Here is a 13,480-nt window from a genome sequence, read left to right as displayed (position 1 = left end):
AGACCCAAAATGTGATGTCCTCATATGAGCAATATACCTGTATTCACGCTCCATTTTTCTGATTGTTCAGCATTTCTGCACTCTTGGCATCTCTGCACTGTCATTGCAGCCGGGGGAATGACTGTAATGGCACTCTCTATCTGTAGAGACCGTTTCACTGGAATTGCATTGCTGATGTCATTCACATACACTGCAAAACGTGCTGACAGGAAATACAAAGGGACCCATTTAAAATGTTGATGTTTCAAATTTGAAACTGTCTGAATCGTTGTGACATCACAACTTCATGGGAAGTCCTGACGGCTTGTTTAAGGCACAGTTTAAGAATGTGTGCACTTCTCTTTGGACTGAGCGTTTGGATACTTTCACAGGATTTTTATAGCATCTATACCTGCTTTGTAATAAGAAAGACATGGAAATCTCACTTTTTACAATCAGGGGCCTTTAAATACGGGATTTTACATGTTAATTGGTTCCATTTCAGAAAGTTATGAGAGTTGAAATCTCTCAGAGTATCTATCAGAATATTCTGGACTTTCCTATTACAGAATAATAAAACTACGCATCTTTGGCCTCCTTACACAGCAGGAACAAAAGTACAAACAGTACTAGAGTTGTTCTAGTACATATGGAGAGACATGACAGTCTGGCTTTGAGCTGTCCACTGTGTCCGTTTGCTTTCTGTGCAACAACTGGGATGAACTTCATCTGACTGTGATCATGGACAGGAAAAATGAGTCAAAAAGAATTAGGAAAGTTTTCAAAGCTGACTGCTTTAACCATCCTTTGCAATCCAAAAGGTAGAGACATGACATCCAGTCAAGATGCACTTGGATCTGACTGTGTGTTGTTCTTCAGGTCATACGAGGGGATCCTGTATAAACGTGGAGCGCTGCTGAAAGGCTGGAAACCTCGCTGGTTTGTATTGGACATCACGAAACACCAGGTGAGCCGAGCTGCACCACATTCATGTTTAAAGAAACGCTGAACCCTCACCTGAGTGACGGACTGCAGGTTAACATTCATGTTTTCACAGATGAGGTACTACGACACCGGAGAGGACACAAACTGCAGAGGCCACATCGATCTGGCAGAGGTGGAGTCTGTGATGATTGCCACACCCACTATAGGAGCTCCCAAACACATCAGTGAAAAGGCTTTCTTTGACGTGAGTACAAGTTAACCCAAATGTCCACTGGATGCAGCTGCTGTGTCACGTCCCTGTGTTTCGTGGGGCCACTTCACAAATATTTGCCCCAGAAGTGGAGCATGTGTTCCTCAGCAGCCACATTTCAAACGTTGTTAGAGTTGTTTTGCTGGTATTTTCTGTGTTTCACGAGCCCATTGAAAACACATTTACAACTCAATATGAATGTGGTGGCTGATATTTGTGGCTGTATGTTACTTGTTTTAATTACCGTACACAGCACACCATCTTATTGAGACTGTGGCGGAGGTTTTTTAAAGAGAAACAGTCACTTCCTTCCTTCTGCCTTACAGGCTGCAGAGAAGTTATGTTGGTGTATACCTATAAAGACAGGATAATTTTAATAGTCCCACCATGGGGAAAATTGCAGTGTTACAGCTGCAAAGGGCATAGAGCAGTAACAAGAAGCATTAGCAAGATATAATTAAGTAAACAGTAAAAAGCAACATATAATAAGTAGACAGATTTAACAGTTGAACTCACATTAAAGGAAGGCTCTGCCCACTTTTTTCATCAGATTCTGTTACTGCGGTGTGGTCCAGTGTAGCACTGTCCATTTCGATAGTAATAGGTTTTCTCCCTCTTGAGCAAAGAGGTGTTTTCACAGGTCATGCAGCAACAATTTCAAAAGTATTTGCGTCTTTCTACAGCATAGACAGCCCAGTTTTATGAAAAGACCATCTTTTCAGCAGTGAAATATGCTTTAAATAGCCCAATGATATTGCACAGTTGAATAAACATTGATATTGTCAGCTTGCATCTTTGAAGTTTTCAGACATTAAGCTGTCTTGCAAAAAAAAAACACCTGGTGTGTAGAGATAGCAGAGCAGAGAAAAGATGTATGTAAACATGTGGTGGACATAAAGCCGGGCTCAGACTACAGGAGTTTTGGGTTTACAGATCCAGACTGAAACCCCCTGAACTGCTCACAGACTCATCATGGCTGCCCTGATCATTCCAAACATGTTTGATATTTAGGATTTAAAATCTGGATGATTATGGTTGTATCAGTATAGAGTAGCTGACAGTTTTGACAAAATTCTGGCCCTTGAAGTTAATGTTAGCTACTGTTGACAGATTAAAACTGACAGTAATTATCTCACCTCCAGTTTTCGCTGAAGAGATAACCCGTGTTGACCGCATCTCCCCAACCATTTCCTCGACCAGACTTGTTGAGCCTTCTTGTTGTTGTTCTTGTGTTCTTGTTGTTGGCTACATGAGGTCATGTGATGCATGATGGTATGATAATAATATCCTGTAGTTTGGAATGTTCCAGTATTTTCAAATCTTGTAGTGTGTATGTTTGAGATTAGAAAGAACATCTGTGAAGTTTCTCCATATGCATGTGTGCAACCCGATTTCAAAATCTGTAAGAATTTTAAATCTCCGAGTAGAGATGAACCTTTCTGTCAGTGTGGAGAACAAGATGTTGGTCTGGTGTTTCATTTTGTTGCACATTCTGTTCTCTCCTTTCTGTCCACATTTAACCTTTGTTGTCTGATACCTCTCTAGCTGAAGACCAGCAAGCGAGTCTACAACTTCTGCGCTTCTGACGCGCCCAGCGCTCAGGTGTGGATGGACAAGATCCAGAACTGCATCTCTGATGCCTGAGCAGCGAACCTCGCAGCCTGAATGCTGACGTTAACATCATGACCATTAGAGGCCGCGTCAGGTGGTTGAGAGCAGAGACGAGACAGCCGCTCGAGTCAGCTTCCAGATGTCTTTAATTCGGGGACCACAGTGAACAAAGTGCCTGGTAGCGGAGGACCGTCCACCTCTCTGCCTAGTCGCAGCCTAGCAGCTGGTCGGGCTGTCGTCACTCCGCTTCAGTTGGAGTCGGTCGAACATGTTGGTCTCTGCTGTCAGCTCCCTCCTCCGTGCCTCCGACGAGGATGAAGTGAAGATAAGCTGATGTTTTAGGGGACTGCACTACCAAGGAAATGCTATCCTACTTAAGCTGTAAATAGATCGAAGCAATATCACTGGCCATTCAAACTGTGGGTTCAATTTTAGACTTAAAAAATTTAGAAAATAGCCTATAAAATCATTTCTATCAGATATTTTACTACGAGGAAAAGGTTATTGCTGCTTAAAGAAACGTATGAACTGCCAAAAACTCAGAGATTTTAATGCACAACATGAAAAAGCAATTTGTTTGCACTTAGCTCCTAAGTATGCACTCCTTATCAAATATAGATTTTCTAACAGATGCAGACAGCGAGGCTACAGGCATTACTTTACAGTGTACATACGTTTCATCAAGACAGAGTCATTGAAAAGAATTTGCACAGTGAGTTCAAAAGAGTTACCTGACATTTTTTCTATTTAAATACGTGACGTTTCTCTATTTTGTTGAATGTTTTATTGACTTCTGGATAACACACGTGTCTCATGTAATGTAAATTATTATTTTTTATTAAAAGTGTAACTGTGTACGTGTGGTGGCTTCATGTTTTCTTTTTTTGTTGTAAATACCTGTGTGACATTTCATTTTATATACTGTATGATGTACTGAACATAAGTATACTTTTCTAACCTTAATTCTAATGTGACCAACAAGTCTCTTTTTTAAATGTGTTGTCACTGGTGCAAAAACCTGAGTGGCCTGTTCCCTGTTTGTTTGTGATGAAACCTCGTTCTTAAAAATGAAACGGAGACTGTTTTCTTTGTCCGTTCAGATTGTCCAGGCAGGCTCTGTGTCTTTTAAGGGCTTTTAAAGAAGTAAACAAATATATCATGTAGGACATTGTGGTTTTCAGAGATCCTCGTCTCGTCTGTTCCGTTTGTGCAACCGATACAGTTTCATTAAAGAAAAAATAAATGCAAATGAAACTACTCAAAGATGTCAAAAGCTTTTTTTGTTACTGTATCTTCGTACCATGTTTTGTGGTGACACTAACTTTTTGGAAATAAACCAAACATACTTGAAACTACCCGTTTGTTTGTGTTCTTGTTTAACTGAGCGAGTATCAAAGGGTTTGCTCATTTATTGTGTAGAAATATACTACAATGTTAAAATACCCTGCTGCAAGTAAAAGCCCTGTGTTTAAACTTTTAGTACAGTGCATGTACAGAAGTGTGCAAAATGGAGATTGATTTAACTCACCCTAATAACCATATTCCTACATAACACTTCCCTCTGCACAAGACCACATATATACTACTTGCCTGCAATGCTTACCTGCGATTCTTAGATATATAAAACATAAGTTGTCCAAAAATCTGTCCCAAGTTTGGTTAAAAGTGTCTTGAACGGATCTTAAAAAGCATTCAATTTAACTGTCTGATACCTGCAGAAACCCTAAAATACAATGTGTGTTAGAAATGTGTAATTATTTCTTGGGAATTCATTGATATCTATTTATTTACGTACACCGAACAAAGATATAAATGCAACACTTTTGTATTTGCCACCATTTTTTGTTTAAGATCTATGACTTTTTTATGCATACAAATCACAAATTTGTTAAAATCCATATTATCTGTGTTCTTGCAGTCGGCATGCCAGTGGCACACTCCACCAGAACTTGCAATATCTGTGGCATTGTGTGATCAAACTACACATTTTAGAGTGGAGTTTATTGTGACCATCCCGAGGCACACCTGTGTAGTAATAATGCTGGTTAATCAGCATCTTGATCTGCCACACCTGTCAGCTGGATGGATGGTCTTTCAAAAGGAGAGGTGCTCACTAACACAGATTTTAACAAATCTGTGAACAAACTTTGAGGGAAAAAGTCTTTGTAGTGTAGATAAAAAGGTTTACGTCTTACTTAAACGTGACAAAATAGGAGCTAAAACAAAAGTGTTTAGTTTACCGTTTTGTTCAGAGTACAGTGAAAGAATCTCATAAAAGTTGCATGAGTTGTGTAATTCATCTTATTGGACTTAAGGTCTGCATGCATTGTTGTCAAAGTTACATAATAGTTATGTGTTGATCAGTCTGTGCACGAATTGCATTATTGATAAGCAACCAAAAATTAAAAGAAAGCAAGTTCCAGGGGTCTGCTTATTGACTTTCAGTGACCTTACAGAAATGGATAAACACTCTAGCTGACTGGCACTGTGGGCAAATACATCAAAATATCTAAATCACACAATATGCGTTTTGTTGTTAAGGAGGTGCAACGTGGTGTCATAATTTAACATATAAACAGGTTTTTATGGGGTTACCTGGAGCTCACTGGGCTATATGTGTGTGCCCCATATAGGTTGACATTTAAGCAGTGACACAGGTTCACATCTGACTCATGGCCCTTTGAAGCACATCATGCCCTCTCTCTGTCCCATTTCCTGTCTCTTTCCTGTCTCCAGCTGCTCTATCATAAAGGCAATAAAAGAATAAAAAATAAAAATAGCATTTTACTGTAGCTGGGTGACATGAAGCTACTGCAAGTCATATTGCGACGCCCCCTCCGCTCTACTAGGTGTGCCTGTTTTCCTGCCTGCTTGTTGTCATCAAGGCAGAGGGTCGTCATTAACCTCATGAGCCACACCTGGGCCTGGTGTGAAAGCTGGTGACCTTCCAACAGACGCTCTCCTCCCTCGAGGGCACAGCTGCTTTTACGCTTTTGTACACTCGTCTGGTGTCCCGTTTGTTGCAGCCTTTGAGCCGTGTTGTAACAATATTTAAGACTGATTATATGATTTGTATCACACATCTAAAAAGCAGCAACCATGCCCTTTCGAGGCCCATGATGTGGAGCCACTGCCTACAATAAGCAGAGTGGGTCCCATTGTGGGCCAAAAGCATCTCCACTAAAGGCATGCTGTGGGCAATTTACACTCAATTTATCAAGAATGACCCTATAAATTAAGTCTGGAAAAAAACTTTAAGCTTACAGTACCACACTCAAACATGCGCTGTACAGTAATTGAATTGAAAACACAATGTGATTTAACAAACAATGCAGTCCTAGCCTGGGAGCGAATGGGCTAAAACAAATGGCTGCTTCACCACAGTGCAAGCTACCAAAATAAAACACACTTATAAGTTTGTACTCACAAGTCCATGGGATGTTAGCAGAAGCAATGATGGCGAACAGACAAGAAATGGTGGAGAAAGCCCGTGAGTAGGGTGAGTGCTTTAACCTGTCCCTATAATTCAGAGCTTTAGTATTTCATAGAGAAAAATAATGAGTAGCACAATGTTGTACAGGTGCTTAATTTTTTGTGATTATGTAGATGATTATCTGAAACCCAAAAAGCACATAACATTATAACCACATGTCATTTTGCCAGGATCCCATCCTCTATCGTTACTTAATGTTCCTACCTATAGCCGTTAAAATGGTAATATATGTTCAAATATTATATTATATTTAATTTAATTTAATTATTTTTCCCAGAATATACAATGACGAAATGCACTGCACAGAGACAAGGCTGTTTACATGTTCAGTACATCAGAAATAAGAGCGTCTCTACACTGACTTTGTTTACGTCCACAAAATATTCCACTTTTTCCCCTTATTCCAAAAAAGACAATATTGCTATTAAGCTGTTTACATGACTAATAAAAATGAATATTCCACACATATAAGTGTTTACATGCAGCCAAGCATACTCAGATTAACGTGCCCTCACACGTTGTTTATCACGTCAAAATCAAGTGGCAGCATCCAGGGCTGGAAAATGAAACCAACACGAAGTGACAAAAAATGGACCCCCATGTTAAAATGCCCGGTTTCACAGCATAAATAAACATATTCACAGCCTGGCACAAAAACGATTCAGCTGGAGTCCACAAACCACCCACTCAACATTTGTATCTGGGCCCCATGTGGTTAGTAAATGACTCAAAAATATGGGCCCTATATGGGCTTGTCCATGGGTTTCATAATGGCCCTGTGCCACCTGCCCACATGGATGGGTTTACCCAAGTGGGCTCCACACGGGTTATGCTACGGCTACCTGGGCACCAAGTGGGTATGGGCCCAAAATGAGCATCTTATCTTGGGCTCACTTGGGTAAAACCATCCATGTGGGCAAATTACTGGTACTAAAAGGTGGAGCTGTGAACACTGCAGTCTGTTGACTGGTCAGTAGAGGACGGTCACTCTGCTCAGGGTTGTGGCTGGTTTTGAGGCTCATGTAACCACTGTTCATATTATGGAGAGTTTTATTCATAGACTGTAACTATAAAATGAAAGGATGTTTTGCTGCCTCTGACAGCAGCTGGAGTCTGAGAAAAAATCATATAATTCACTGGACTGACTGCTGGCAACTTTTAAGGTAACTTGTAATGTTACTCAATGCATGAGGTGACCACATGATTCCGTCAGCACACCTTGAATTTGTGATGCGACAACTTTGACCATTACTTTAGTTTTAAATGACATACACTTTTAGTAATGAGTGGATCTAAAATCGATGGGCCCGAACGACGCAGACTGACTAGTTCAGACTGACCAATGAACATGAAATTCGGACATAGGAGACCATATCATAGCATATCACATGAAAGCGCAGGAGCAGAGTTTTCCAGTGATAACACACACATCATTGTGCTGTCATCCCATCACGCTGTAAATAGAGATTAATTGTCTACAAAATAAAAACCTGACGAATTTCTTTACAATCCATTATACAGATCTTGTTATCAGTCACTTCATATAGTGAGGAATATCGTATCTTACCACGTCTTAGGCTTGCATGTGTTTCTCCCTGTCTATCCACATTTGTAGTCCGGCTTTCAAGATGCAAATATCTCCATATTGTCCAGTTGACACTCCATCAAACTTTGTATGACAAGACCAGCCACTTCACCTTTGCGCACCCAGACAACTGTAGCCTAATTATGCATGCATGACAGGGCTGTAGTCACCATATACATTGAGGGGCACACGTGCCCCCCCAATGCCCAAAATGTTTTTTTACTGCAAAGTGGCAAATATTATCTTGGAGGACATCATTGCACTTGGTTGACTATTTTTTTATGGTCTTAGATGTAAATATTGCATGTTTCTTTCAGATAAAACACATTTTTGACTTGTGAATGAGTCAATGGAATTTCTTGCAATATTGAAAAAATACTGGCAAACACGTCCACCTGGCACAAACCACATGTTTTGGACAACTGTGAAGTGACAGAATGTCCCAGCATCATGGTTCTTATATTGCCAGATTCCAGAGAGTCTTCCCTCTTCAGATATGGCAGAATATGTCTTCTTCCAACTTGCTATGGTGAGATACATGTAAAAATGTAAGAATTTAGTCACACGGATTTGTTTTTTTCATTGATATAAAAATTAATACAAAATACAGGCACAGAGAAGGACATGAAATGATGGCAAATCTGGTTAGCCCACATTGTCCTGAAAAAAAAAACAAGATATAGCATGTGTATGTAGCCTCTATAATGACTGTGATATGAGCTTAAAAGTAAAGGCAGTAAAAATACCCCAAAAAAGGCCTAGGGCCCATAGGTTTCAAGTCGAGTTTCAAGTTATGTGAACAGCGTAGGCTATATTCTAATCCTCACTCAGAGCAACAAAATAAAGCGTTGCAGAGCGTTGTTCCTGTGGGCTCCAGCAACATTAACCCCCAAGCTTGCCTGAGAAGAACTAAATGCACAAACCTGCTTTTTTAAAATATCCCATGGAGAGAGACTCTCACTGCAGCCTGTTCTATTTTGTTCTGAAAATGTCGGCATGCAATGTCGTTCCGTGGACGATAAACAAGGCGCAGACTTCCATCTGTGTCACTGGTAATGAGGAAATACAGCGAGTGCTGGACAGAGCAGTGAGTGACAACAACCCCGCCCACATTTAAGAGAACTGTTCGTGGTGAAAACGCCAGGGTCTAGGTACCATGTCTGAAGGGTTACTCTTGGTTCCAAAGGTACCATACTGAAAGTGTTTGGTGGAAATAGGGCTTATGAAACCCTTGGAAAATCCCTTATAGGGCCCATTTTCCAGCTCATTTACCACCCACATGGGCCCCACATACAAATGTTGGATGGGTGATGTCACAGTGGCTACATCCATTATTTTATAAAGTATGGTTTGCCTCTGCCCACAGTAAACCCACACCTACTCACAGCTGGACAGTGACATGTCTCAACAACTATTAGATGAATCCATCCTTTAGTTGTTAGCAACTAATTGGCAGCAGATTTGGTACAGACAGTCCTCTTCCATCAGTGTGAATCATAATAACTTCAGTGATCCCCGAACATTTCATGTAGCACCATCATGATGTCCAGTTTGTCCAGTACTTTAACTAAAGACATAGTTATTTTTATTGCTATATGCCATACATCAAATGTTAGCATGCTAACTTGAGCACTTTTATTAGTGTGAGTGTATTAGTGTGCTGACATTGAGCACAAAGCCCCTTCATGCCTCACAGAGCTGCTAGCATGGCTGCAGACTGCTCGTCTTACAGTGGGTCATAGGATACAGGAAGAAAACTTAGCGCATTTGTAATTGCCACGTGTTTCCTGGCCTCTTATGAACACCTCGTCTTTATGAAAGATTTTCTCTCAATGAAAGGTAATCAGACACCACTGCAACTCATGTTGTTGTTTTTTTCATCTGAGCCAACAACAGGGTCTGGAGAGGATGATGATGGGTGTCTCACTTGCCAGCAATGAATATGGGACTGGGCAGGAGCCTCGGCTCAGGCTCCGTGGCGCCTGGTTGGCGGCTCTGAACGGGACTCCTGTGGTCCAAAGAGGGCTTGTGTCTGAGAGGAAGCTGAAGGTCAGAAGACGAGCAGAGGGGGGGGGGGTTTAGAGGGGAGGGAATGTGGGTGTTTTTCCGTCAATACAATCTCCCAGCTGGCTTGTACTGGCAGCAGGTGCAGAGCTGCAGCAGGCCAACATCTGGGCAGAGCCTCTGGCAGTCCTCTCCATATTTAGCCTCTTGCTTTGGGCACGGAGATTAGGACCAACGAACAGAGGGAGCAGCGGAAGTTATCCAGTGGAGTGGCATGATAGGAATCATTTCCTAGGAAGCCAGAAATACTCGACGGCCATTTTATTGAATCATTGATTCCACATAGCTGCATTCCTCCCCCTGAGTCAGGCCAGATTCATGCAAATTAGTTGTTTAAAACATTAAGGGATGAAAGATCCTTGCTCTTACATAAGAATTACATGAGTTCGGCTTCTTGATGCATCTATTTTCCCCGAGAACAGCAGTATTTTAAAATTCAGTGCTGTGTAATTGCAATCTTGTGTAACATGGCTAAATGTTTCCTGAGTTCAGTGTAGTTCGTTGTTGCTCTCACATAAAAAGACAAATCAAAAGCAGCATATAAATTCAAGATTGCACATATCTGTTGTTTTTTTGTATCCTGTAAACTTCATGTACCGTCACAGCTGCAGTAAATGCCTCTTGTCCGAGAAAACAGCTTGAAAAAATAAGCTGACTGGCCTTTCCACAGGCCCCAAAAATACCCCAGTGACAGATGATACTGATTTATTTTATTGCTCTTCCAAATTCTATTATCCATGTAGCCCTGCGGTCGCAATAAACTATGTAGCAGTCTCCATTTCCTGGGTGCCTCTGCAATATGGGCGATGCAGAGCTGATTGACTGCATGCTGGGGGGGCCCTTTGCCTCACAGCCCCGTGGCCCCTATGAGGGAACCTGTTCCAAAATTCATCACATCAACTCCAAAGGCTGATCTCACTGGCTCAACACACATCATCGCGTCCCACCCTAGAAATCAGGATGATGTCAGCTGCCTGCAGCACATGGGGGTCTAGTTGGGAGACGATCAAGTGCACGAATCAACTGCAGATGATCTTATCCGGACACCGCCCACTCATCCATGAGTAGAAAAGCACAATTACACATTTGTTTTATAGCTTTAAGGGAGTTTAAGATTGTGTTAATGTCCGTTTCCTCGGCCCACTTAAAGCTATCTGTGTGAGGCCCTGATGTTTTTCACTTGCCAGTGTAAGTGACCCACGGTTTCTCCGTGCAGCTGAACCCTGAGTATATTCAGCCATGTGAAATGCTCTGAGCTGTGAGGTCACTGTGGGAAGTCATCTAACCCAGAAAACAGGCATCTGCCAGACATTTTTTCACCACCAGACAATCCCCCCTAAAAAATGTTCCTGTTTCTAATCAGTTTCGATGAGGACATTCTGGACGGGAATCAGATGCATTGGTTATGGGCATTAGGGTACTTTTCGGACACATGGGGCGGGGGTGAGACAGCTAGAGATGTCCTTATTTTTGGAATGTTGAGGGGCTTGTGCAATTTAGATATGGAGATTAGATACTCCAAATTCTGAGAATAGTCTTCGCAAAAAAAAACGGCGCCACATTTTTCTCAGATTCTGGGATATAAATATCTCTAACAGAAGAAATGTGAACAGCAAATCTATTTATTAGACAGCAGATCAACTATCGGAGACAAATACTGCACGGACGATCCTGGAGTCTATCAATCATAAGATGTTTATTCAAATATTTTTGAATGTTTCTATTTCTTGACCTCTCGAGACCCCAGCTTTTGTTTCGTGTGTGCTAGCTGTTTGGGATAAGCAGGACCAGATAAATACACATATAAAAACCTGAACATTGCCTTTGAACCTGTGAGGACAGTGGGTTTATTTTCAATAGTCACAAGCAGTGTTTTAGCTCGTTACTGCTTCTAAAATTGATCAGATTTGTATGCCATATCAAACTATGTTATTCAACATAAATAAACATGTTTCAGCCATAAAATTTGATCAGGTTTGGTACGTTGTCTACTTTTGCATTGGAAGTGGCTCTCCACTGAAATCTTGTTTTTACAAGGATTAGTGTACTGTGCCTTTGCTACCACTAGATGGCATATTAAAGTGTCCACAAATGAGGACAACAGGTGTATGTTAGGCAGAATGAAATATAAGATGCAGCAAACCCAAATTGTAGTGTCCTCAGATGAGGATGCAGGGTCCAGTGTAAGTAAGTAAGTTAAATTCATTAATAAAGCACTTTTCGAAGACATAGGTCACAAAGTGCTTTGCAAGGGCAATTTACGACAAGAAAGAAATAATAGAAACAAAGTGACTACTAAGCCACGTTGTGAAAAGTGCACAACTAGCAAAACTATTTGCACACACACAAGAAAAAAAAAGAAGAATTCACACTATACAACAACAACACACAAAATTTGAAAAAGTACAGCTCTGGTACACACAAGTCACCCAAACACCTGTCTAAACAGGTGTGTCTTTAGCTGGCTTTTAAAAGAAACCACAGAGTCAGAAGATTGTAAGGGAGCAGACAGAGCATTCCAAACTTCAGGTGCTGGAGCCGCAAAAGCTCGATCACTTAAGGCAAGTGCAGGGATAGACAATGAAAGTAGCATATTTGATCAAAGAGTGCAAGCTGAAGAATACCGGTGAAGAAGTTGAGCTACTTAAGAGGGTGCCTTACCGTGTAATGCTCTGTAAGTAGGAATGAGAATTTAGAACTGGATCCTAAACTCAACAGGGAGCCAGTGAAGGGATGTTAGTATAGGGGTGATGTGAGAGTGTGTAGGATTTTGGGGGATATATTGGCAGAAATCAACTATAATATAAGTATGTTTTCTATAGTTTATAATCACCTGAAAATAACAATTATTATGTTTTCTTTGCCTTAGAATGAGCTGTTTATATCTACATAGGAAGTGGGCTCTCTTCTTCAGAAATCACAGTGTTGCACTGCCATGTTTCTACAGTAGCCCAGAATGGACAAACCAAACAGTGGCTCTAAATAGGGTCATTTATGTTTGCACATATTTGCGTCAACCACCGTAGTTAGCAGCCTCTCTGCGATGTCCAAAAAACACTGATTTTTGACATGAAACCACTTTATCTGATGTTTTTTTTCCAGCTTAAATCACCTGCTCAGTTTTGGAGAGGAAGGGACCTCTGTATATAATCAGCTCCCAGTAAAAACCTCCTGAACAATTAACACTGAAAGAATCCTAACCAGGAGTTCATGCTTGGCACATGGGAGAAGTTTCAGCTGGTTGCAATCTGCAATCCTAAACACTAAATGCCTCTTATGCCTCTTCACACTGCTCCTGTAAAGGTCCATTAGTGGGATATGTTGTCAGAAATGGTATAACTGTGTTTTCTTTAGTGTATAATCTCGTGAAACTAAGAATCTTTGTGTTTTCGTTACCTTAGAATGAGCAGTTTATATCTACATACGGAGCTGGACCTCTTCTGCGGAGTCCACCATGTTGTTTCAAACACTGGCTCTAGGTAGGTCCATCCACATCTGCATCCACACTTGGTGCACTGAGGTTTCAGTTCGGCAACCTCACAGCTAGATGCCA

The 13,480-nt window shown here is 41.1% G+C and overlaps 1 protein-coding gene across 2 annotated transcripts in view; it reads left to right on the top strand.

Annotated features, from left to right (window-relative positions):
- Positions 1-4,140, top strand: part of sbf2 (SET binding factor 2) — a 126,964-nt gene extending 122,824 nt beyond the window's left edge. For both annotated transcript variants that reach the window (XM_033619623.2, XM_033619617.2), the window contains 3 exons: positions 859-946; positions 1,037-1,168; positions 2,720-4,140. In XM_033619623.2, coding sequence (XP_033475514.1) covers positions 859-946; positions 1,037-1,168; positions 2,720-2,818 — 319 coding nt within the window. In that variant the 3' untranslated portion in view covers positions 2,819-4,140. The remainder of the gene's footprint in view (positions 1-858; positions 947-1,036; positions 1,169-2,719) is intronic.
- The last annotated feature ends 9,340 nt before the right edge of the window (positions 4,141-13,480 follow it).

Source organism: Epinephelus lanceolatus, chromosome 2 (assembly GCF_041903045.1).
Source record: "Epinephelus lanceolatus isolate andai-2023 chromosome 2, ASM4190304v1, whole genome shotgun sequence".
Classification (NCBI taxonomy): domain Eukaryota; kingdom Metazoa; phylum Chordata; class Actinopteri; order Perciformes; family Serranidae; genus Epinephelus; species Epinephelus lanceolatus.
The sequence above is the reverse complement of the archived record's forward strand: the minus strand, read 5'-3'. Positions and strand labels throughout refer to the sequence as shown.